Consider the following 26,886-nt stretch of genomic DNA (forward strand, 5'->3'; position numbering starts at 1 on the left):
GCTAGGAAGTTAGACGAAAACGTGATCCGATGGTGGGGGTTGTTTAATTAACGTATATTTTGAAAATAGAATTGAAGTCAGATATATATTTCTTTCAATTATAGACTAGCTGCAGTGAATACCGTACACAGTATGCATTTGTTGTATAATATATAATTTGTATGTATCTGAATATTGAACAAAAATTTTACGGTGTAACCATTTGCGTAGCATCCTTATAGGAATATTATCTTAACGCGTTTTATGTGATAGTTTTCATTTTCTTAAGGGAAGGGTATAAGAGGACCTATTATTGAAGATTGATAGGGGCTGATGGGCTGATTAGGGAGGGAAGTTATCTTAAATAATGAAAAAGAAAAACCAGCTAGAGGTATAAGAGCCGATTTGAAAAAAAATCCACAATTCCTCCATTCGCTTTGACGAAGGGCTAAACTCTTTACGGTAGCCAATTTATGCTATTAACTTAGTTGATATTACAAAATTACCCTGAGATAAAAATCCTTAAACATTACTCTACACGTAGCTTTGTTCTGTTGGGGCTTGGGGTTCTCAGAGCGAGCTCTTCAGAATGTATGTATCATTTCAATTTATTGAGCTAGTTTTCCTGGTTAAAATTTTTTACAGTCGAGCCTGTATTAGGCGGTCGCCCACGGTGAATGGCGGATTGACCGCTAAATGCATCACTGACCACTTATATACAGAATTTCGCTCGAGAATACTACTTATTTTGATTTTGGGAGAGAAACGTGGATTCAAAATTACTGGAAAGATTATTCTTAGTTTTATTGGAACAGTCCCGCTTTCAGTAACCGTTAAATACAGGTGGAGGACGATAAAAACAGGACTTAGCTTTGTAAAGGGTGACTGCGACTGCCTTAGGTGAAAATTATTACTGTGATTAAGAGGAAACGTATTTGGGACTTTGACAAATGACTGCTTAATACGGCGCCACTAAATGCAGGTTCTTTCGACTATTATTTCACCCACAATTTTCGCCGAGAAGAGGTGATTGTTGTCTTTTATCCGTTCAGCTTCGAATAGATTAACCTCCAAAAGTTATTTAATGGCTTTAATATAATTTTGTGACATTTGTGATGACAATGTCGTGAGCTGCCATTCAACTGCGAAACTCCCACCAGGATAACAAACATCGATTTACGTTAAAACAAGGAAAACGTGACATCATTTCTAACCAAGTTTCTCTAATCACAAAGACCTGTTTTCATCACAGCATATCTTCAATGAGTGCAAAGGGACGTAAATTGGAGAGGAAAACTGTTCTGCTCGTATTTTGCCAAGAAAGAATTTAGACCAACGAGGAACTGTGTAAAACAGTTTTATTGTTGATACTTGGAGTGATATCTTTCCTTATGGTGGAACAACTGACCAACATTTTTTTTTTATTCACGATTGCAATTTATGTGGTTCTTTCGGAAGGTGAGTTTAAAAATAGATTGTGTCAGCGAAATATTTCACTAAGTTAAAGATTTGTTCGGTACGTTTGGTCCTCTTTTCATAAAGAAAAATTTAAACGATCAATGTTTTGCCGAGTGACCAAAAAATAAAATCCTTTTTATTATTATTGAGAAAATTATACAATTGTGTTGAGTATGGTGTTCGTGCTTACCCCTACGTCTGTTAAAAATACACACGATAAAGTGAGTTAGTAAACACCTCCCTGCCTCTTTGGAGAGCTTCCATCTTCTTCCGTAAATAATGCGGGAATGATTTGTCATATCTTAACTAGCTGAAGCGGAATTTACATTTTATCTGTTCTTGTGAAGGACGGTTGGTTTGTCATGACGCTTTCATAAAATAATTCGAGATCGCGTGAATTATTGACATAAATTATATAATAAGAGATTAAGGCTTAAAAAAAGGAATTTTTTTTCCCAATTCGAATTTCCACATATTAAAAGTATGGATTTATTTCGTCTTCGATTTATTTATTTATAAGTGGTGGTTAAATCAGCGGGTCGGGCCTGCTTAATTGTTTTAGCTTATTTGTTAATGAACGTCATTCTCATGGTAATTTTGGTCCTTTCAAATGTCAATAAATCGAACTCCAGTTTTCATCATGAAAGCAGTTTCTCAAAATTAAATTGCCCTGATGGCTTTCGGAGATAATTTGCTTAAGTGTGGCGTCTGTCCTCAGCGCGTACCTCGGCCGATGTATTTTCTCAGTCCGTTTTTTCTCCCAGATTTCTGAAATAACATACTGTTGTAATTTATAACAAGACGAAACAACCAACCGTTAAATGATTGATAGCGAGGTCTTATCGGTGTCTTAATTTCAAAACATATTTTTTTATTGCAGATAATTGCCGAATACTGAAGTTTTTGGATGCCAAAGATGGCTCAGCGCTGGAAAAACACGTTATGAGAACAATTGCCTTAAACTCGGAGCATTCGTGCAGAGTTCAGTGTTATCTGGAGAACGCATGCGTATCGTACAACTTTGGAAAGAGAGTAGCAGGAGATGAAGTCTGTGAATTAAACAATTCGACAGACATACAACATCCGGATGATTTAAAGCCGAGAGAGAATTTCATTTACCGTGGAGCTGAGGTATATAAAAGGTTCCTATAATTTTACAATTTTTTTACCCAGAAAAGGATCTCTATAGGGATAACCGTTAGCCGTAAAGCGGCCAAAAAGTTTAGCCTTAAAAATAGGCGTAAATATTGACAAATTCTAATCGTTAGTCGTAAAGAAACTTTAACTGTTGAAATAATTGTTCTATTATACATTTTTTTAAACAATCTGAAAAAGAAAACACTTCTCTCTGGGTTTGTTATAAGTGTGAGAACACCACACGGACGAGGGGCTTAGAAGCAAGGCAGCCTTTGAAATCGAAATGATAACCTAATTTCTGCTGCAGACATTAAGTTATCATGTCATTTTCATTCGTCATTGCAAATTGAATGTATGCTGTCGTCCAATAAGAGTTTTCATAATACGTTTCATGTGTAACAATGGAAGTTATTAACCGTTAGCGGTAAAATGGCCAAAATTTTTATCGTTAGCCATAAATGCCACCACCCCATTGGGACCCTCTCATAGAACAATCAAAGAAGCCCCCCTCTCTATGAAGGTTTGTCGCTTTATTCAAAGAACAGTTTCAGGGCTAGAATTGATGTCACTTCAACACAAGTTTCCCTTCAATGAAGGAAACAGATACAAAGTCTTAGCAGTCGGACCATATATAATTTTATAAAGGTACTAAATGATGTCTCATTAGAGCGGTTCAATATTGTAGTTCCTCATTGTTGCGAACACTGCAATCAGCACATGTCGGATGATTCACGCCCTGGCCCAATTATGTTTTCATATTCTTGGGCAAGACACATTACTGTTACAATGTCTCTCTCCACCCAGGAATATGAATGATTAAACACTATCAGATCAGCATATTCCGATGAAGAGCTGCAGTTCTTCATGTCGCTTCATTCAAGGGAAACTGAGAAAAGCTATGGCAATTATGAGCTAAAGCTCACAAACCTTAACCTCTTATCATTCCAGAAAGAATTACGTTCATAGATTCTTTTCGTACTCTCCTTTAATCCTCCTGTCTACTTCAGTCTGATTTGAGTTTTTCTTTTTCCATTTATCATTTCCCAGAACTCATGTGGAACCAGGCCTTGTATGAATGGTGGGACATGTCAATCCGGGTTTTTACCACACGGATACCACTGCCTTTGTGCTGCAGGCTTTACTGGGTTAAAATGCGAAACAAGTAAGATATTTGAAAGGAACTGGATAACGCCATCTGAAATCCAAGTTATCCTCTTCAGCCCATGACTATTTTAGCTCATTTTTGATCAGTCTTTCAAAACTTCTAACAAAACTAAGAATTTGTAACTTGTACCTCAAGAGCTCAAGGAAGTAAGAGAGAGCAGGAATAGTTCCTAATTCCATAGTCAGCTGCGACAGTACAGAAAACAATAACTGCAAAAAAAAGGAGAAAGAAAGTAATTTCTTGCAGCAAAAGTGAATGAAGTCAAAAGACTAATCGCCCCTCGGCCTCATTCATTCTAAAATCCATCTCCAGGTAAATTTTGATTACACCCGTTTCACTGTCACTGGGGGTATCTTGCAATAACTAATCCCATATAACGAGTTTTTCTTGTTCTTAAAAGTCCTTGAACCCTCTTAGGTCCCTTGTCTTGCGAGTAATTGAACATTTCATGTAGTGTTTATTTCCCAACAAAATATTAAAGCGACACGTGAGGTAGCGAATCATGCTTAGCTAAGCCAATCACAATTGGAATTGCAGATGTAGACGATTGCAGCGCTAATCCGTGTCACAATGGAGGATCATGCCGAGATCTTGTCAATGGATTCAAGTGTGACTGCCCTGAGGGGTACCTTGGAACTCTGTGTGATATAGGTTGGTAATTCTTAGGTTTGTTCTTGAAGAGCGAATGGAATATTTTGAAATAGTTCTTCATGTTCGTACGTAAAGGCTCAGAGTTACGATTCGCGGCAGGGGATCTTCTGTACTTATTTGACCCCTAAACTAGGATGACCGGCCGAAAATAAAGCTTTCGAAACGTTAAGTGTCCTTTCGATCATTTTGGCGCATGCTCTATGTTACACGTGAGATCGAGGGTAAATAGTGTCAGTATTGTCTAAATGTATATTCAATTAAAAAAAATAGAATAACTCCTTTGACTTTTTATAAATACACCTTATTCGATGGTTTAGTTCAGAGTACGCGTGGATGTTTTTCGAATTGTGTAGTATTTTACGTAGAAGTTGTGTAGAAAAATATGAACAATGAGCAAAATGTCCGCTCGTGTTATATGTTAAACTATCGAATTAGGGATATATGATTCCACTATTATTTCACGTTTTAATATTTTGATTGGAGTTTGCGAATTACATCCTACAGCTTTATCTCTACATTGTATCGATCGCATAGGGAGTACGCAAAAGACGAAAACAACTCGAATGAAACCATTTAAGTGTTCTATGTGACCAACTAAAAAATTTGTCGCGCGTAAAAGTTTATTTCTTTACAAGTCAAGCCTAACAAACGCAAGAAAGAAAAATCAACGTGTGTTGCTCTGTATTTTTGCCTTGTTCTACAATATAATACCGTTGTGTACCGTGGCATATTTTGTGCACGTCCTCTTGAATTTATTTGGTTAATTGATGCAGTAATGGAATAACAAATATGTTGTTGTCTTTACTGTTGTCGTCCTTTGGCACAATTATTCCCCAAGGCAGTTGTTTAAATTTTTACACTCCTCATATCATTAGATGCGTGGATGTTTCGAAGGACCTTTAATGTTCAAGTATCTCAGAACGTCATCAGTACAAGGTTTTGAGCGACTCTGAATATGAGGAAATATGAACCCATCTTTTTTCAAATTCCCTCCACCCCCTCCCCGCCCAAAAATGTTTTCTTTGCCAATGTCCTCGCCTCCACCATCTTTTATAATATATCAGAACATTTCGCTTTTGATAAAGCCACATGCTTGAGTATTCCAATACATTTTCATTTTTAGCTCCCTCAGAATGCAATCAGTACAAGATTCTGAATGACTCCGATCGACGCAGCGATGTTGGTCGCGGCAAAAAATGTGATAGAAATTTGACAGAAGACTGGTACAGATTCTCGGCGGGCGCAGGAACGAGTATACCTACTCACTGCCTACCGCACCATAAATGTGGAACGGACTTGCCAGGGTGGATGGACGGAGCACACCCAACAGTTGATGAAGGAGTCGTTTCTAGAAAAGTTTGTTTTAGTGGCTATAAAAAATGTTGTCACCACCACATTATGATCAACGTACGGAATTGCAGCTCTTTCTTTGTATACAGACTGAAACCGGTCCAAGTTTGTGCCAGCCGGTACTGTGGAAGAAGTTAAAGGCTGAAACACAAATCTTGTTTTTCGAGTATACTGTATATCATTATACCTTGATCTTTAGTCGTTTGTTTAACCTGCCGTTGAACTAATTCAGATGTCACAAGCACGTCAAGAATGAAACTTAACTTTAAAACAGTTCGTCCTTTTTTAAGAATTTTCATTTAGTTCTAACCTAGGCCCTAACTCATTTAGGCCCTAACTCATTCCTGAAAACAACAAAAACAAAAAAAAAAAAAAAAAAAAGGGAGAGAACGGTTTACGCTTGATAATTTGAATCAGAGCTGTATGTTCTCCTCTCTCTTCCCATTTCTTTATTCTTAGCCCAGAATGTTCAATGGAATGAACCTCACGCAAAACTGCACTCTCGTGCGTGATAAGTAGAAATAAGTGCGTGCGAAGCGTGATGGCTCGCGATCGATGGCGCGCGGTTTCGACTTGACTAAAGATAAATAAAACTAATAGGTAGGGCAACAGGAAACTCCTCTGACGGTATTTAATTATTTATATTGAAAACTTTTTATATTTGGCATATTTAGATGGCTTGATCAAGGCTCTGCATGCTAAAAAGAGTAGTCTTTAAGAGAAATGTCATTCTTTCAGCATGTATTGCACTTGCTTCAATTAGTTACTTCTGTCAACTGTAAGTGATAGTTCTTTAGGGTAGAGTTCTATAAAGTGTGTGAAATAAATTTCATCTCTCTTCACTTGGCGCCCTCTTTGACTTGTCCTTTCTATACCGAATGCTTATCAAAAAAATCCCTGAGAATAATTTAAAAATGTCTGTGACCCTTTAAAGTCGATTTGACCAAAATTTACAGAGAATGTATCACACCTGCTTTGAGGAAACGTGCCATTTCTATTCCAATTTCTTGTTAAATGCAAAAAAGTTTCCAAGACATAGTTTGATGCCACTCTGGTTTGCAGATTTAATGAATGTAACCGAAGAAGTTACAATTCATAGACCCAACGTTTCGACACTCCTGTCTAGTGCCTTCATCAGGGGTGATCTAAACGCTGCAACAAGAGGTCCTTTTTATATGATCACTAATTAGCGGCCTTTTTTTCTGACGAGGTGTAAATAGGCGTCAGGAAGCAAACCGCCATCGTCACGATTTAAAGGAGCGTGGGCGGAGTTAAGATGCCAAAACAAAGGCGCTGGTGGTAACGCCGATTAGTGGTGATAATTAAAGTTGCCAAGAGTTTGAAATCGGCTTATGCATGTAGCAGGAGTCTGTTATGTAGGATGGTTTTGAAGCTACAATTCCAATTATTCAATAACGTTGACATATTTACATATTTTCTCAGTGGATGGCTATTTCACAAGAAGACATGAACAAAGAAAGGCATTTAACGGGTGACATGCAAAGAGCTGGCTGTCGAACTGTTGTTTTCTACCAGCAAAACAAAGGGTCAGTTTGATTAAATTTGCTAAACTGAAGTGAGCCACAGAAGAAAAATAATGACTATTATGATATGGTCCTTGGGGCATTGCTCTGACTCACAATCCCATTGAAAACCGTAATAAAGCTGACGTGTATGGAGCCGGATGGGTTGACTTGAGCCAAAAATGAGTTGCGTTCTTAAATAAATCATGAGTCTCGTGTTTTGACCAGCACAAATAATGGTAAAGTGATATTAGACATGTGGGTTGAGTTTGTTGTTGGTTCTTGCTTTCATTCCTTCTTGCTTTCTCGAGTCTCTTGGTGAAATGCACTTGACGAGAAAAACATTTACTGTAATTGAAACACAATAGCGCTGCTTGACGACAAGAAGCTGAATACAAAATTTAAACGTGGAATGAATAAACTTAATTATTCATTTGAAAATAGTACATGTCAAGGATATTGTAATTAAAACGCCTCTATGTGGTCAAATGTCTCTCTTAATTTTCCCAGACGTAGGATGGTGAACACCTGTTAGCAGGAATCGACGAATTGCCCCCTCGCATTTTAACTTGAGTTTTGCTTAGGAAGGAAGAAAAAGGATTCTTGAGTTTTACTCTAAGTCACGATTGACTTTGTGCGTGTTCGTCGAGTAATGGGTGCAGCGAAAAATGTCTTTTTGATCCTTGTTCTAGGAATAATGTTTCCAAAACACGCCACTTCTACTAATTCGGCTCTCTTTAAGACGCGAGAAAATACTCGGCTTAATGGTCATGTCGTTAAACAGTTTCAATCTCCCAGTTTTATGTCATGCAATCATTGGTGCCTCAGAAACTCGTGGTGTACTTCAACAAACTTCAGAGAGCTATCCGAGGTGAACAAGAAAGGAACTTGCGAACTAAACAAACATGGATACGTCGATCAGAATACAAACCTTGATGATGAAAAAGGGGTGACATTCTCTTTGCTCGTGAAGGTACATAGGTCTTTAATTTAAGCCTTGCATAACGTATCAGAAGCTGGAAAGTTTTCCTTTTATCAATTTTTGTAATGTTTCTGGAAATGGCTGCCATGAATACTTGACAGAGGGAGGTTTTTTGCATATTGTTTTTTTTTTTTAAAGTATTCGACGGTTTACTAAGAATCCTAAGTCTATCCCTTTCAATCTTTAAACTTGGTTTCTCTTCACGTGTTTTAGTCTAAATTTTAAAATCGTAACCTTTACATGTTTTCACTTCTGCAGGGTTTCATTTCAGAAACACACAATTGTTAGGCGGGAAGATCATATTTCGTTTATGATGTTTTCAGCTACAGACTTAAAGTTGTGAATTAACGATCCAATTTTCATTTGTATTTTACCCGTCAGGGACATCACCTTCGTTGTGCTGCAGGCCTCACTGGACCTTTATGTGAATACGGTAACTCACATTTTCAGTTTGTACAAATAACTATTTCATATAATTAGAGAGACCGTGGTAAATCTTGGCCCGCGCCACACTATTGCGTTTTTGTTTGAAAACGCATTCTTTTTGACGTGTTTTCGCCAGTCATCCATAATTCGACGCCTTAATACTTTGATATAAACGGGGACTTTCGAAAGAGGTTTCAAAAGTGGATTCTTTTGAAAACGCACCGTTTTAAAACGCTCCTTTTTAACGTGGACAGGTGGAAAAGGAGCATCTGTCCATCTCCAAGTATATTTAGATTGTAGTGTCGTGTGACACGAACGTCATTTTACGTCATGCATGTAATTTAAACAAGGGAATTCTGGGATTAAAATAGAGAGCAGACCATATGCTTGTAACGGCCGTTTACTGTTAATTACTTTCGTGTTCGTTCTCCACATTTCATTGGCAACGAGACGGCCCGTCGTTTCAGGTCAATCTCCGCAGTCTTTGTGATGGCTTCTTGTCTTCCAAGCTTCGATTCCTTCGATATACACGCAGATGGTGCAATCGCTCAACGATGGATCAAGCGGCTCGAAAATCTGTTTTGTTGCTGCTGACATCAAGGACAAAACGAGGCAAAGCCCTTTTTTACTTTATTATGCTGAAGAAGAGGTGTGTGACATCTTCGAAACTTTGCCGAAGAGCGGAGCTGATTTTGAAACGGCGAAAGAGAAACTCACCGAGTACTTCGACCCCAAAAAGAATGTCGAGTATGATATTTACAATTTTCGGCAAGCCAAACAGAATCCATGGTGAATCGATGAATGCTTATCACTCTCGTTTACATCAACTGGCATCTACATGTGAGTTTGCTAACTAACACTCAATCTTGTTCGTCCCAACGTTTGCGCCATAAAGCATCAACAGATGGGACGATGACACTCGATGCATTTTTAGATGAAGCAAGAGCGCTCGACGTGTCCGAAAAACAGCCGAAGGACATTGAACCTTTGGAAAGTGCCAATTCTGTGTTACCTCAGCCGCCAGTAACTCCTCAGAAGAAACGTTCGTGCTACAAATGCAGTGAAAGCTGGCCACACGATCAGAAGAAAGGTTGACTTGCTTGAAATCGCAAGTCACGGTGGTGTTCGTCACGAATATGGTTACTACGCGAAGTGTTGTCGTACAAAGTCGTCAAGTCACAGCCGATCTCCACCAAAGAGAAGAAGATCTATGCCACGTGAAACGCCGTCGAGTTCTGATGACGGGTACGGGTCTAGGGTAGAAACGCCCGTCGATAAGGTTAGTGCTCCGTTTGTCTCACTAAAGGTCAATGGTTTCAAGCGCAATTTCCTAGTTGACCCTGGAGCGAGTGAAAACATTCTGAGCTTGAGTGCTTCGAAGGTGTGTAATGTGAAACTGAAGTCTTGTGATACTAGGGTGTATGTTTACAACTCCAGTGATCCGTTCCACGTTTCAGGCAAGTTCTTTGCTTTAGTGGAGTCTAAGTGCAGTGCAGTCAACTCTGGGTTCCTACTTCGCACTGCTAATGCCGTCTCAGTGGAGAAAAACATTTTCATAAGGCACCCCAGCCTGTTCGCTGGCCTTGGAAAAATGAATAATGTTTAAATTAAGCTATACATCAATGAAAGTGTAAAGCCGGTACATCAGTCACACAGAAGAATCCCTTACCGTCAAAGAAAGAACCTGGAAGTTTGTGTGAAGTCCTTTCTCAAAGAAGACATCATTGAACCTGCTGTGGGACCAACATCATGGGTCTCCCCAGTTGTTCTTGTCCCAAAGCCCAAACAACCTGGTAGTGTTTGACTGTGTGTAGATATGAGGGAAGCCAACAAAGCCATATGCTGAGTGCGATATCCTATGCCAATTCTTGATTGGATTTGAACCAAGGTTAACTCCAGCTACCCCTGCATCCTGACTCACGATATATCAGCACATTTTTTATCCCCATTGGTTTGTTTAGATACAAACGCCTCAGTTTTGGAATCAATGCTGCTGCAGAAATGTTTCAAGATGTGATTGCCTCAGCTATTAGTGAAATTCCCAATGGGAAAAAAATCAGTGATGATGTCATAATTTAGGTTGTAAACAGAAGGGAACACAAGACCCTCCATGCAGTGCTGACTCGCGATAAGAAATTAAACTTAAGTCTGCGCAAAGATATCAACTTTTTTGGACTGGTCTTCAGGGGTAGAGGAATGTCTCCTGATCCCGCAAAGATAGAAGCAACTCAGAAAGCAGATCCACTTTCTTCTGTGATCGACGTTCGTAGTCTGTCAGGCATGACCAATTATATGTCTCGCTTTATTCGTGATTATTCAAACGTCGTTGCCCCCCTTACGTGAGCTCACTCACAACAGTTTTATTCAAATGAGAGAGGTCCATCAAACAGTTGTCGACAGGCTCAAAAACAGTCCTACATCTGACGACGTCATGGCTTATTTTGACCCGCGAAAGAAAACAGTCCTACTAGTGGATGCTAGCCCTGTCGGATTGGGTGCTGTCTTAACTCAGGATGGTAAAGTCAATTCATATGGCAGCAAAGCTCATTCAAGTGTGGAGAAGCGCACTAGATAGGGCGTAAAGCCTTGGCCATTGCTTGGGGTTGCCATCATTTCCGTATGTGCTTACTTGGAAGCCACTTCAAAGTGTTGACAGACAACAAACCCCTGCTGCAAATCTTCAATAGCCCGACTTCACAAGCCTCAGCAAGGATCGACAACTGTCGACACAAGCACTCTCAAAATCTTTGCTAAAGTTCGTAATGAACTGATCTCAGTGGATGGGAAAATTGTGCTCCGTGGAAACCGCATGGTGATACCTGAAGTTCATCAGAAGCGAATGGTAGAATTAGTTCATGAGGGCCACCAAGGAATAGTTAAGACAAGTAGCCTGTAACCTTCAAAGATTTGGTTTCCCAGAATGGACAGTGTTGTTGATTCAATTGTTAAAAATGTCACATTGCTACACCGAAACCTTCCCGCGAAATGAAATGAAACTCTGAAAATGACTCAGTTACCTTGTAGTCCCTGGCACCAAGTCAGCATCGACTTCTGCAAAGTGGCTGGGCTCTATGTTCTTGTCGTGATAGATGACTACTCTAGGTTCCCTAATATTGAGATTGTGCATTCAACTGCTGCTAAAGCTGTGATTCCCAAGCTGGACCGCACATTTGTTGCCTATGGTGTTCCTGAAGTCGTGAAAACTGACAACGGTCGTTCCTTCAATGGGCATGAGTTTGCACAATTTGCTGACTATCTTGGTTTTGAATTCCGAAACGTCACCCCCTTATGGCCAGAGGCAAATGGCGAAGTTGAAAGGTTCATGAGGTGTTTTGGAAAGGTACTTCGCACCACTACAAACAGGAAGCAACAAATGTATCAGTTTCTCCGCAACTACTGTGCCACCCCTCATAGTACTACTGTTGTTGCCCCAGCTACTTCCCTTTTTGGACGACCAATCAGGGTCAAGCTACCATGCCCTGTAGTGATGCCTACAGACTTGGGTATGATCCTGTAGCTTTGCGTGAACAAGATACCCATCAGAAGTTGAAGATGAAGTGTCGCGCTGAATCTAAGGGAGCTATCAGAGAATGTGACATCCAAGTTGGAGACACTGTTTTAGTGAAACAGCCAAGGCGAGGAAAGCTGTCAACACCTTATCACCCCACTCCACTTATTGTCACTGACAAGAATCAAAGCATGTTAACAGTAGAAGGTCCTAACTCGAAAGTGACTCGGAATTCATCACACTTCAAGAGGTTTATGACTGGTGAACCCGTCACACCGTTATTTCGCTTGAGGAATCTTCTATTGATGTTGACATGGAAAACCAGTCCCCTGTCTTCTGCACCTACCTCGTGTCAGAAGTTTGCAGACCCTGGGCCTATTGACCCTACCGATTGTGCCGAGACCTCAACTGAAGTCGTGCTTCGAAGGTCTACCCGATTGCCCAAGCCTACGAAGAGACTTATTCAAGAGATTTGATCAGATATTGTTCAATACTTACGTTGATTACGAGCATTGCTGTTGAACATTTCTAATTTCAGACATGTCTTACTAAGAAAGACTTACGAACATTCCTTATTAAGAAGAAACAGTACTCCGTAACTTTCAGTCGTTTCAGTCTTAATTTGAGGGCTGTTTTTTCTTTTGTCTTACTATTGTGACAGATGTGTTGTCTACAATTTTGTGTACGAATTCTTTGGCTAAAGGAAAACAGGAATGTAGTGTCGTGTGACACTAGCATCACACTACGTCATGCGTGTCATTTAATGTAGGGAATTCTGGGATTAAATAGAGAGCAGGTGATGTGCTCGTGATGGCCGTTTATTTTTTATTACTTTCGTGTTCGTTCTCCACATTACAAAGATTACTCCCGTTTCTGAAGTCACTGGGCTACCTTAAAATAACAATCCTACGTCGCGAGTTTTTCTTGTTTTTAAAGCAACCACTCTTGTCTCGCGAGTAATTAAACGTCCCATGCAGCACATATTGATTCCCCAAACAAAACATTGGAGCGACACGCAAGGTACTGAATCATGCTTAGCTAAGCCAATCACAATTGGAATTGCAGATATAAACGAATGCAGTCCTAATCCTTGTTACAATGGAGGATCATGCCGAGATCTTGTCAATGGATTCAAGTGTGACTGCCCTAGGGGGTTCCTTGGAACTCTGTGTGATATAGGTTAGTGATTCTTACGTTCGTTCTTTAAGAGCGAACGGAATATTTTGAAATAGTTCTTCATGTTCATACGTAAAAGACTCTAGGGTTAGGATTAGCAGCGGGGCCGATCCTCTGTACATATTTGACCCCTTAACTTGGATGACCGGCCAAAAATAAAGCTTTCGGAAACGTTAAGTGTTCCTTCGACCATTTTTAGCGCATGCTCTATGTTACCCGTGGGATCGAGGGTAAATAGTGTCATTATTGTCTGAATGTATGTTCCATAAAAAGAAAATAGAATAACTTCTTTGACTTTTTATAAATACGCCTTATTCGATGGTTTAATTCGGAGTACGCGTCGATATTTTTCGAGTTGCGTAGTATTTTATGAAGTAGTTGTGTGGAAAATACGAGCAATGAAGAAAATGTCCGCTCGTGTTATATCTGAAACCATTGAATAAATGATTTATTGTCTCACTATTATTTCGCTATTTTGATTTTAGATTGCGAAATATATCGGACGGCCTTATCTGTGCATCGTATCGATCACATAAGGAGTTCACGAAAGACGAGAACAACACGGATGAAACCATTTAAGAGTTCTATGTGACCAACGAAAATATCTTTCGCTCGTAAAAGTTCGGTTCTTTACAAGTCAAGCCTAAATAACGCAAAAAAAAAAAAAATCAAAGTTTGGATCGTTTCTTGGGATTACTTTGTTGCTCTGTATTTTTGCCCTGTTCTACATTGTAATACCGTTTATTACCGTGGCATATTTTGCGCGCGTCCTCATGAACGTATTTGGTGAATTGACGCCGTAATGGAATAATGAGTGCATTCACAGATATATTGTTGTCTTTATTGTTATTTTCCTCTGGCACAATTATTCCCCAGTGCTGTTTACGAGGCAGCTGTTTAAAGCGTTACACTCCTGATATCATCAGTTGCATGAATGTTTCTAAGGACATTCAATGTTCAAGTATCTCCGAACGTCATCGATACAAGGTTTTGAATGACTCTGAATCTAAAGGAAATATGAACCCATCTTTTTGCAAATTTTCTCTCTCCCCCCTTCCCCCCACCCCCCCCCCCCAATGTCCGAGCTTCCACCATATTTTATAATATATCAGAACATTTTGCCTTTGATAAAGCCATATGCTTGAGTATTCCGATACATTTTCATTTTTAGCTGCCTCAGAATGCAATCAGTACAAGATTCTGAATGACTCCGATCGACACAACGATTTTGGTCGCGGTGACCAAAAATGTGATAAAAATTTGACAGAAGACTGGTACAGATTCTCGGCGGGGGCTGGAACAAGCATAGCTACACAATGCATTCCAGGTGGCCTAAGTTGTGGAACGAACTTGCCGGGTTGGATGGACGGAGCACACCCAACAGTTGATGAAGGAGTTGTTTCCAGAAAAGTTTGTTTTAGTGGATTTGCTAAATGTTGTCACCACAACATTATGATCAACGTACGGAATTGCAGCTCTTTCTTTGTATACAGACTGAAACCGATCCAAGTTTGTGCCAGCCGGTACTGTGGAAAAAGAACAATAGAACAATCAATGAAGCCCCCCTCTATAAAGGTTTGTCGCTTTATTCAAAGGACAGTTTCAGGGCTAGAATTGATGTCACTTCAACACAAAATTCCCTTCAATGAAGGAAACAGATACAAAGTCATAGCAGTCGGACCATATATAATTTTATAAAGGACTAAATGATGTCTCATTAGAGCGGTTCAATATTATAGTTCCTCGTTGATGCGGACACTGCAATCAGCACATGTCGAATGATTCACGCCCTGGCCCCAATTATGTTGTCATATTCTTGGGCAAGACACATTACTATTACAATGTCTCTCTCCACCCAGGAACATGAATGATTAAAAACTATCAGATCAGCATATTTCGATGAAGAGCTGCAGTTCTTCATGTCGCTTCATTCGAGGGAAACTGAGAAAAGCTATGGCAACTATGAGCTAAAGTTCGCAAACCTTAACCTTTTATCATTCCAGAAAGAATTACGTTCATAGATTCTTTTCGTACTTTCCCATAATCCTCCTGTCTCCTTCCGTCTGATTTGAATGGTTTTTTCCATTTATCATTTCCCAGAACTCATGTGGAACCACGCCTTGTATGAATGGTGGGACATGTCAATCCGGGTTTTTACCACACGGGTACCGCTGCCTTTGTGCTGCAGGCTTTACTGGGTTAAAATGCGAAACAGGTAAGATATTTGAAAGGAACTGGATAACACCATCTGAAATCCAAGTTATCCTCTTCAGCCTATGACTATTTTGGCTCAATTTTGATCAGTCTTTCATTTCGATGTTTTGACATCTAACAAAACTAAGAATTTGTCACTTGTAGCTCAAGAGCTCAAGGACGTAAGAGAGAGCACGAATAGTTCCTAATTCCATAGTCAGCTGCGACACTACAGAAACCAATAACTGCCAGAAAAAAAAAAAAAACCAACAAAGAAAATAATCTCCTGGCAAATTTTGATTAGACCCGTTTCTGAAGTCACTGGGGGTATATTGCAATAACTAGTCCCATATAACGAGTTTTTCTTGTTCTTAAAAGTCCTTGAACCCTCTCAGGTCCCTTGTCTTGCGAGTAATTGAACATTTCATGTAGTGTTTATTCCCCAACAAAATATTGGAGCGACGCGTAAGGTAGCGAATCATGCTCAGCTAAGCCAATCACAATTGGAATTGCAGATATAGACGATTGCAGCGCTAATCCGTGTCACAATGGAGGATCATGCCGAGATCTTGTCAATGGATTCAAGTGTGACTGCCCTGAGGGGTACCTTGGAACTCTGTGTGATACAGGTTGGTGATTCTTAGGTTCGTTCTTTAAGAGCGAACGGAATATTTTGAAATAGTTTTTCATATTGGTTTAGGGTAAAGGTTTAGGGTTAGGATTAGCAGCAGGAGATCTTCTGTACTTATTTGGAGCCCTAACTTGGATGACCGGCCGAAAATAAAGCTTTCGGAAATGTTAAGTGTCCTTTCGACCAATTTTAGCGCATGCTCTTTGTTAGACGTGAGATCAAGGGTAAATAGTGTTTGCATTGTCTGAATGTATATTCAATTAAAAAAATAGAATAACTCCTTTGACTTTTTATAAATACACCTTATTCAATGGTTTAACTTAAAGTACGCGCGGATGTTTTAAGAGTTGAGTAGTATTTTATGTAAAGTTGTGTAGAAAAATACGCGAAACGAGCAAAATGTCCTCTCGTGTTATATGTTAAACCATCGATTTAAGGATATATGACTCCACTATTATTTCACTTTTTAATATTTTAATTTGAGTTTGCGAAATACATCCTACGGCCTTATCTGTGTATCGTATCGATCGCAGAAGGAGTACACGAAAGACGAAACAACACGGACGAAACCATTAAAGTGTTCTATGTGACCAACTAAAAGATCTGTCGCGCGTACAAGTTCGTTTATTCACAGATCAAGCCTAACAAACGCGGAAAAGAAAAATCAAAGTTTGTTGCTCTGTATTTTTGCCCTGTTCGACAATGTAATACCGTCTATAAAAGTTGCATACTTTGCGCGCGTCCTCATGAATTTATTTGATAAATTGACGCAGTAATGGAATAACAGATATATTGTTGTTGTCCTCTGGCACAATTATTCCCCAGTGCCGTCTACGAAGCAGTTGTTTAAAACGTTACTTTCCTGATATCATCAGGTGCATGAATGTTTCGAAGGACCCTAAATGTTCAAGTATCTCAAAACGTCATCAGTTCTAGGTTTTGAGCGACTCTGAATCTGAAGGAAATATGAACCCATCTTTTTTCAAATTCTCCCCACCCCCATCCCCCCAAAAAATTGTTTTGGTGCCCATGTCCTCGCTTTCGCCATCTTTTATGAGATATCAGAACATTTCGCTTTTGACAAAGCCACATGCTTGAGTATTCCAATACATTTTCATTTTTAGCTCCCTCAGAATGCAATCAGTACAAGATTCTGAATGACTCCGATCGACACAACGATTTTGGTCGCGGTGACCAAAAATGTGATAAAAATTTGACAGAAGACTGGTACAGATTCTCGGCGGGGGCTGGAACAAGCATAGCTACACAATGCATTCCAGGTGGCCTAAGTTGTGGAACGAACTTGCCGGGTTGGATGGACGGAGCACACCCAACAGTTGATGAAGGAGTTGTTTCCAGAAAAGTTTGTTTTAGTGGATTTGCTAAATGTTGTCACCACAACATTATGATCAACGTACGGAATTGCAGCTCTTTCTTTGTATACAGACTGAAACCGATCCAAGTTTGTGCCAGCCGGTACTGTGGAAAAAGCTAGAGGCTGAAACACAAATCTTGTTTTTAAGGATACTGTATATCATTATACCTTGATCTGTAGTCGTTTGTTTAACCTACCGTTAAAGAGAACTAAAGGCGAACTAATGAAACACAACTTTAATAAAACACAGCTTTAAAACAGTTCGTCCTTTTTTAAGAATTTTCATTTAGAACATAAGGGAGGCCTGATCAAGACTTTGCAGAATTATACCAGTAAAATTTATGAAAAATAATGTTCTCTCAGCAGGTTATTATATTTACTTTGGTTTCTTCAGTTAGCAACCACTTCAATCAGTATATGATGAAAGACGATGTAATTTTGATGCTAACACTAAGTGATTGTTCTTGAGGGTAAAAGTTTTGTAATACGTTTAATTAAGTGCATCTATCTTAACTTTGCAGTGTCTTTGACTTTCCCTGTCGCTAGAGATCCTAGAGTTGTTCTCAATGAAAGCCCTTCTTTAAAAAGTTGGACTTATTTACATATATCCAAATTTGACGAAAACTTGCAGAGAAAGTATCACAGCTGCCTTGAGGCCTCGAGCTATTTGTCACATAAAGTCCTGTTATAGTCAACGAAAAAGATCATAGCGAGCGTGAGATCGGCTTACAAATGGATCGGGGTCTCTTAAAACGGATGGGGAAGATAAAGTGTTTATAGGTATTTTATAGAACTGTTTTATTCCGGTTGAGTAAAGCCGTTCCATCTTACATAACATATCGTGTTTCCCCGTTGCAGTCTTTGGCTTTCAACAACAGTGAATATGAGTTCAAAACATTCAGTCAAAAACTGAAATTTTTCAGGGTTCTACTTGCGCAGTGACTTAGATGACATTTAATTTGTGGATATAAAATCCTCACTTAGAGTTGGCTATCTTAAACGGCCGTCTTAGACTTTTAACTGCTGCTGGTTAAAATTTCAAGGCCCTAACTCATTCCTGAAAACAAAACAAAAAAGCTGGATAGAACGGTTTACGCTCGATAATTTGAATCAGAGCTATATTTTCTCTCTTCTCTTCTAATTTTAAATCTTAGCCCAGAATGTTGAATTGAATGAACCTCACGCAAACTGCGCTCTCGTGCGTGATAAGTAGAAATAAGTGCGTGCGAGCGCGTGATGGCTCGCGATAGATGGCTTGCGGTTTCGATCTGACTAAAGATAAATAAAACTATAGGTAGGGCAACAGGAAACTACTCTGACGGTATTTAATTATTCATGTATAAAACTTTTTATATGTGAAATATTTAGAGGGCTCGATCAAGGCTTTGCGTGATAAAAAGATTAATCTTCATGAGAAATGTTATTCTTTCAGCATGTATTGCACTTGCTTTAATTAGTTACTTCTGTCAACTGTAGGTGATAGTTCTTTAGAGTAGATTTCTATAAAGTGTGTGAAATAAATTTAATTTATCTTCACTTGGCGCCCTCTTTGACTTGTCCTTTCTACACCGAATGCTAACCGAAAAAAAAAATGCCTGAGAATAATTTGAACATGTCTGTAACCCTTTAAAGTCGATTTGACCAAAATTTACAGAGAATGTATTACACCTGCTTTGAGGACACGTGCTATTTCTATTCCAATTTCTTGTTAAATGCAAAAGTTGCTAGGAGTTTGAAATCGGCTTATGAGTTTTCACAAGAACATAAGCAAACAAAGCGTTTAATGGGTGGCATACAAATAGGCGGCTGTCGAACTGTTGTGACCAGCAAAAAAAAGGGTCAGTTTGATCAAATTTGCTAAACTGAAGTGAGCCACTGAAGAAAAATAATGACTTTTATGACATGACCTTCGGGGTATTGCTCTGACTCACAATCCCATTGAAAACCATAATAAAGCTGACGTGTGTGTGGCCGGATGGGTTGACGTGAGCCAAAATTGAGTTGCGTTCTTTAATAAATCATGAGTGTCGTGTTGTGACTAAAAAAAATAATGGTAAATTTATATTTGACATGTGGGTTGAGTTTAATGTTGGTTCTTTTCTTTGCCCCGAGGGTTTTCCTTCGGGTCTTCCAGTTTCCTTCCCTCCTCAAGAACAAACACTCCAAATTCCAGTGGAGACAGTGGAAACAAGAGCCACCTCGTGGAATGTCCACTGCTAAAATCCCATTATTTATTATTGTTATCATATTATCATTATTATTATTATTATTAGTATTAGTATTAGTATTAGTATTAACAAAGAGGTTTGCAAAATGCTATTTAAGTCTCCGTCATCCTCTTCCAAAACAAGAGACTCTATTTCTTCTTTCTTTCTCGAGTCACTTTGTGAAATGCTCTTGATGAGTAAAAACATCACTGTAAAGACAATAGCGCTGCTTGACGACAAGAAGCTGAATACAAAATTTAAACGTGGAATGAATAAACTTAACTATTCAGTTGAAAATATAGCATGTCAAGGATATTGTAATTTAAACGCCTCGATGTGGTCAAGCGTCACTCTTAATTTTCCCAGACGTAAGATAATGAACGCCTGTTAGCAGGAATCGACCAATTGTCCCCTCGCATTTTAACTTGAGTTTTGCTTCGTGAAGGACGAAAAAGGATTCTCGAGTTTCACTCTAAGTCATGATTCACTTTGCGCGTGTTCGTCGAGTAATGGGTGCAGCGAAAAATGTCTTTTTCATCCTTGTTCTGGGAATAATGTTTACAAAACACGCCACTTGTACTAATTCGGCTCTCTTTAAGACGCGAGAAAATACTCGGCTTAATGGTTATGTCGTTAAACAGTTTCAATCGCCCAGTTTTATGTCATGCAATCATTGGTGCCTCAGAAACTCGTGGTGTACTTCAACAAACTTCAGAGAGCTATCCGAGGTGAACAAGAAAGGAATTTGTGAACTAAACAAACATGGATACGTCGATCAGAATACAAACCTTGATGATCAAAAAGGGGTGACATTCTCTTTGCTCGTGAAGGTACATAGTTCTTTAGTTTAAGCCTTGCATAACGTATAAGAAGCAGGCAAGTTTTCCTTTTTTCAATTTTTTTAATGATGCTGGAAATGGCTGCCATGAATATTTAACGGAAGGGGATTTTTTGCATATTGTTTTTTTTTTACAGTATTCGACGGTTTACTAAGAATTCTAAGTCTATCCCTTTCAATCTTTAAACTTGGTTTCTCTTCACGTGTTCAAATTTTAATATCGTAACCTTTACATGTTTTCACTTCTGCAGGGTTTCATTTCAGAAACACACAATTGTTTGGCGGGAAGATCATATTTCGTTTATGATATTTTAAGCTACAGACAGTAGCGGTAGCAGTTGTGAATTAACGATCCAATTTTCATTTGTATTTTTCCCGTCAGGGACATCACTTTCCTTGTGCTGCGGGCCTCACTGGACCTTTATCTGAATACGGTAACTCACATTTTCAGTTTGTACAAATAACTATTTCATATAATTAGAGAGATCGTGGTAAATTTAGGCCCGCGCCACACTATTGCGTTTTTGTTTGAAAACGCATACTTTTTGACGTGTTTTCGCCAGTCATCCATACTTAGACGCCCGAATACTTTGATATAAACGGGAACTTTCGAAAGCGGTTTCACAGTGGAGTCTTTTGAAAACGCACCGTTTTAAAACGCTCCTTTTTAGTGTGGACAGGTGAAAACAGAGCATATGTCCATTTTCAGGTATGTTTAGATTGTAGTGTCGTGTGACACTAGCGTCAACTTACGTCATGCATGTAATTTAAGCAAGGGAATTCTGGGATTAAAATAGAGAGCAGACCATATGCTCGTAACGGCCGTTTACTGTGAATTACTTTCGTGTTCGTTCTCCACATTACATTGGCAACGAGGACGGCCCGTCGTTTCGGGTCAATCTCCGCAGTCTTTGTGATGGCTTCTTGTCTTCTAAGCTTCGATTCGTTCGATATACACGCAGATGGTGCAATCGCTCAACGATGGCGAAAATGAATCAAACGGCTCGAAAATCTGTTTGTTGCTACTGACATCAAGGACAAAACGAGGCAAAGCGCTTTTTTACTTTATTATGCTGAAGAAGAGGTGTGTGACATCTTCGAGACTTTGCCGCAGAGCGGAGATGATTTTGAAACGGCAAAAGAGAAACTTGCTGAATACTTCGACCCCGAAAAGAATGTCGAGTATGAAACTTACAACTTTCAGCAAGCGAAACAGAATCCATGGTGAATCGATGAATGCTTATCACTCTCGTTGACACCAACTGGCATCTACATGTGAGTTTGCTAACATCGATAAGGAAATTAAGTCGCAAATAATTCAACCTTGTTCGTCACAAGCCCCTGCTGCAAATCTTCCGACTTCACAAGCCTCAGCAAGGATCGACAAATGTCGACACAAGCACTCTCAAAATCTTTGTTAATGTCCGTAATCAACTGATCTCAGTGGATGGAAAAATTGCGCTCCGTGGAAACCGCATGGTGATAGCTAAAGTCCTTCAGAAGCGAGTGGCAGAATTAGTGCACGAGGGCCACCAAGGAATAGTTAAGACACGTAGCCTGTAACGTTCAAAGGTTTGGTTTCCAAGAATGGACAATGCTGTTGATTCAATTGTTAAAAAGTGTTGTCCATGTCAAATTGCTACACCGGAGCCTTCCCGCGAAACTCTGAAAATGACTCAGTTACCTTGTGGTCCCTGGCACCAAGTCAGCGTCGACTTCTGCGAAGTGGTTGGGCTCTATGTTCTTGTCGTGATACATGACTACCCCAGGTTCCCTGATATTGAGATTGTGCATTCAACTGCTGCCAAAGCTGTGATTCCCAAGTTGGACCGCATATTTGCTGCTTATGGTGTTCCTGAATTCGTGAAAACTTACAACGGTCCCTCCTTCAATGGGCATGAGTTCGCACAATTTGCTGACTATCGTGGTTTTGTATTCCGAAAGTCACCCCCTTATGGCCAGAGGCAAATGGCGAAGTTGAAAGTTTCATGAGGTCTTTTGGAAAGGTACTTCACACCACTACAAACTGGAAGCAACAAATGTATCAGTTTCTCCACAACTATCGTGTCACCCCTCATAGCAATACTGGTCTTGCCTAAGCTACTGCTCCTTTTAGACGACCAATCAGAGTCAAGCTACCCTGGCCTGTAGTGATGCCTACAGACTTGGGCTATGATCCTGTAGCTTCGCGTGAACAAGATGCGCAACAAAAGTTGAAGATGAAGTGTCATGCTGAATCTAAGGGAGCTATCAGAGAATGTGACATCCAAGTTTGAGACATTGTTTTAGCGAAACAGCCAAGGCGAGGAAAGCTGTCAACACCTTATCACCTCACTCCACTTATTGTCACAGACAAGAATCACAGCATGTTAACAGTAGAAGGTCCTAACTCGAAAGTGACTCGCAATTCATCACACTTCATGAAGTTTCTGACTAGTGAACCCATCACACTGTTCAGTGATACACTTGAGGGTTCTTCTACTGATTTGGACATGGCAACCGGTCCCCTGTCTTCTGCACCTACCTCGTGTTAGAAGTATTAGAGTTTTTATAGTAAGTTTAATGTATAATAATGGAGGTTATTAACCGTTAGCGGTAAAATGGCCAAAATTTTTATCGTTAGCCGTAAAAGCCATCACCCCATTGGGACCCTCTCATAGAACAATCACAGAAGCCCCCCTCATTGAAGGTTTGTCGCTTTATTCAAAGGACAGTTTCAGGGCTAGAATTGATGTCACTTCAGCACAAGTTTCCCTTCAATGAAAGAAACAGATACAAAGTCTTAGCAGTCGGACCATATATGATTTTACAAAGGGGCTAAATGATGTCTCATTAGAGCGGTTCAATATTATAGTTCCTCATTGTTGCGAACACTGCAATCAGCACATGTCGGATGAGTCACGCCCTGGCCCAATCATGTTTTCATATTCTTGGGCAAGACACATTACTGTTACAATGTCTCTCTCCACCCAGGAACATGAATGATTAAACACTATCAGATCAGCATATTCCGATGAAGAGCTGCAGTTCTTCATGTCGCTTCATTCAAGGGAAACTGAGAAAAGCTATGGCAATTATGAGCTAAAGCTCACAAACCTTAACCTCTTATCATTCCAGAAAGAATTACGTTCATAGATTCTTTTCGTACTCTCCTTTAATCCTCCTGTCTACTTCAGTCTGATTTGAGTTTTTCTTTTTCCATTTATCATTTCCCAGAACTCATGTGGAACCAGGCCTTGTATGAATGGTGGGACATGTCAATCCGGGTTTTTACCACACGGATACCGCTGCCTTTGTGCTGCAGGCTTTACTGGGTTAAAATGCGAAACAAGTAAGGTATTTGAAAGGAACTGGATAACGCCATCTGAAATCCAAGTTATCCTCTTCAGCCCATGACTATTTTAGCTCATTTTTGATCAGTCTTTCAAAACGTCTAACAAAACTAAGAATTTGTAACTTGTACCTCAAGAGCTCAAGGAAGTAAGAGAGAGCAGGAATAGTTCCTAATTCCATAGTCAGCTGCGACACTACAGAAAACAATAACTGCAAAAAAAAAGGAGAAAGAAAATAATTTCTCGCAGCAAAAGTGAATGAAGTCAAAAGACTAATCGCCCCTCGGCCTCATTCACTCTAAAATCCATCTCCAGGTAAATTTTGATTACACCCGTTTCACTGTCACTGGGGGTATCTTGCAATAACTAATCCCATATAACGAGTTTTTCTTGTTCTTAAAAGTCCTTGAACCCTCTCAGGTCCCTTGTCTTGCGAGTAATTGAACATTTCATGTAGTGTTTATTTCCCAACAAAATATTGGAGCGACACGTGAGGTAGCGAATCATGCTTAGCTAAGCCAATCACAATTGGAATTGCAGATGTAGACGATTGCAGCGCTAATCCGTGTCACAATGGAGGATCATGCCGAGATCTTGTCAATGGATTCAAGTGTGACTGCCCTGAGGGGTACCTTGGAACTCTGTGTGATATAGGTTGGTAATTCTTAGGTTTGTTCTTGAAGAGCGAATGGAATATTTTGAAATAGTTCTTCATGTTCGTACGTAAAGGCTCAGAGTTACGATTCGCGGCAGGGGATCTTCTGTACTTATTTGACCCCTAAACTAGGATGACCGGCCGAAAATAAAGCTTTCGAAACGTTAAGTGTCCTTTCGATCATTTTGGCGCATGCTCTATGTTACACGTGAGATCGAGGGTAAATAGTGTCAGTATTGTCTAAATGTATATTCAATTAAAAAAAATAGAATAACTCCTTTGACTTTTTATAAATACACCTTATTCGATGGTTTAGTTCAGAGTACGCGTGGATGTTTTTCGAATTGTGTAGTATTTTACGTAGAAGTTGTGTAGAAAAATATGAACAATGAGCAAAATGTCCGCTCGTGTTATATGTTAAACTATCGAATTAGGGATATATGATTCCACTATTATTTCACGTTTTAATATTTTGATTGGAGTTTGCGAATTACACCTACAGCTTTATCTCTACATTGTATCGATCGCATAGGGAGTACGCAAAAGACGAAAACAACACGAATGAAACCATTTGAGTGTTCTATGTGACCAACTAAAAAATTTGTCGCGCGTAAAAGTTTATTTCTTTACAAGTCAAGCCTAACAAACGCAAGAAAGAAAAATCAACGTGTGTTGCTCTGCATTTTTGCCTTGTTCTACAGTATAATACCGTTGTGTACCGTGGTATATTTTGTGCACGTCCTCTTGAATTTATTTGGTTAATTGATGCAGTAATGGAATAACAAATATATTGTTGTCTTTACTGTTGTCGTCCTTTGGCACAATTATTCCCCGAGGCAGTTGTTTAAATTTTTACACTCCTCATATCATTAGATGCGTGGATGTTTCGAAGGACCTTTAATGTTCAAGTATCTCAGAACGTCATCAGTACAAGGTTGTTTTGAGCGACTCTGAATATGAGGAAATATGAACCCATCTTTTTTCAAATTCCCTCCACCCCCTCCCCGCCCAAAAATGTTTTCTTTGCCAATGTCCTCGCCTCCACCATCTTTTATAATATATCAGAACATTTCGCTTTTGATAAAGCCACATGCTTGAGTATTCCAATACATTTTCATTTTTAGCTCCCTCACAATGCAATCAGTACAAGATTCTGAATGACTCCGATCGACGCAGCGATGTTGGTCGCGGTGACCGAAAATGTGATAGAAATTTGACAGAAGACTGGTACAGATTTACGGCGGGCGCAGGAACAAGTATACCTACTCACTGCCTACCGGACCATAAATGTGGAACGGACTTGCCAGGGTGGATCGACGGAGCACACCCAACAGTTGATGAAGGAGTCGTTTCTAGAAAAGTTTGTTTTAGTGGCTATCAAAACTGTTGTCACCACCACATTATGATCAACGTACGGAATTGCAGCTCTTTCTTTGTATACAGACTGAAACCGGTCCAAGTTTGTGCCAGCCGGTACTGTGGAAGAAGTTAAAGGCTGAAACACAAATCTTGTTTTTCGAGTATACTGTATATCATTATACCTTGATCTTTAGTCGTTTGTTTAACCTGCCGTTGAACTAATTCAAATGTCACAAGCACGTCAAGAATGAAACTTAACTTTAAAACAGTTCGTCCTTTTTTAAGAATTTTCATTTAGTTCTAACGTAGGCCCTAACTCATTTAGGCCCTAACTCATTCCTGAAAACAACAACAACAAAAAAAAAAAAAAAAAAGGGAGAGAACGGTTTACGCTCGATAATTTGAATCAGAGCTGTATGTTCTCCTCTCTCTTCCCATTTCTTTATTCTTAGCCCAGAATGTTCAATGGAATGAACCTCACGCAAAACTGCGCTCTCGTGCGTGATAAGTAGAAATAAGTGCGTGCGAAGCGTGATGGCTCGCGATCGATGGCGCGCGGTTTCGACTTGACTAAAGATAAATAAAACTAATAGGTAGGGTAACAGGAAACTCCTCTGACGGTATTTAATTATATATATTGATAACTTTTTATATTTGGCATATTTAGATGGCTTGATCAAGGCTCTACATGCTAAAAAGAGTAGTCTTTATGAGAAATGTCGTTCTTTCAGCATGTATTGCACTTGCTTTAATTAGTTACTTCTGTCAACTGTAGGTGATAGTTCTTCAGGGTAGAGTTCTATGAAGTGTGTGAAATAAATTTCATCTCTCTTCATTTGGCGCCCTCTTTGACTTGTCCTTTCTATACCGAATGCCTATCAAAAAAATACCTGAGAATAATTTGAAAATGTCTGTGACCCTTTAAAGTCGATTTGACCAAA

The 26,886-nt window shown here is 39.5% G+C and overlaps 1 protein-coding gene across 2 annotated transcripts; it reads left to right on the plus strand.

Annotated features, from left to right (window-relative positions):
• The first annotated feature begins 1,183 nt into the window (after positions 1 to 1,183).
• On the plus strand, positions 1,184 to 18,926 carry LOC131781561 (fibropellin-1-like). 2 transcript variants are annotated; one of them, XM_066167401.1, is made up of 8 exons: positions 1,184 to 1,437; positions 2,318 to 2,568; positions 3,622 to 3,736; positions 4,277 to 4,390; positions 14,527 to 14,930; positions 15,456 to 15,570; positions 16,064 to 16,177; positions 17,304 to 18,926. In XM_066167401.1, the coding sequence occupies exons 1-8, from the start codon at positions 1,371 to 1,373 to the stop codon at positions 17,672 to 17,674; spliced, it is 1,551 nt and encodes a 516-aa protein (XP_066023498.1). In that variant the 5' UTR covers positions 1,184 to 1,370; the 3' UTR covers positions 17,675 to 18,926. The 2 variants fall into 2 exon arrangements, with proteins under 2 accessions (XP_066023498.1, XP_066023499.1); XM_066167402.1 differs by lacking the exons at positions 1,184 to 1,437; positions 2,318 to 2,568; positions 3,622 to 3,736; positions 4,277 to 4,390 and adding exons at positions 7,791 to 8,236; positions 8,627 to 8,678; positions 13,245 to 13,358.
• Positions 18,927 to 26,886: the final 7,960 nt, after the last annotated feature.

Source organism: Pocillopora verrucosa, chromosome 5, assembly GCF_036669915.1.
Source record: "Pocillopora verrucosa isolate sample1 chromosome 5, ASM3666991v2, whole genome shotgun sequence".
NCBI lineage: Eukaryota > Metazoa > Cnidaria > Anthozoa > Scleractinia > Pocilloporidae > Pocillopora > Pocillopora verrucosa.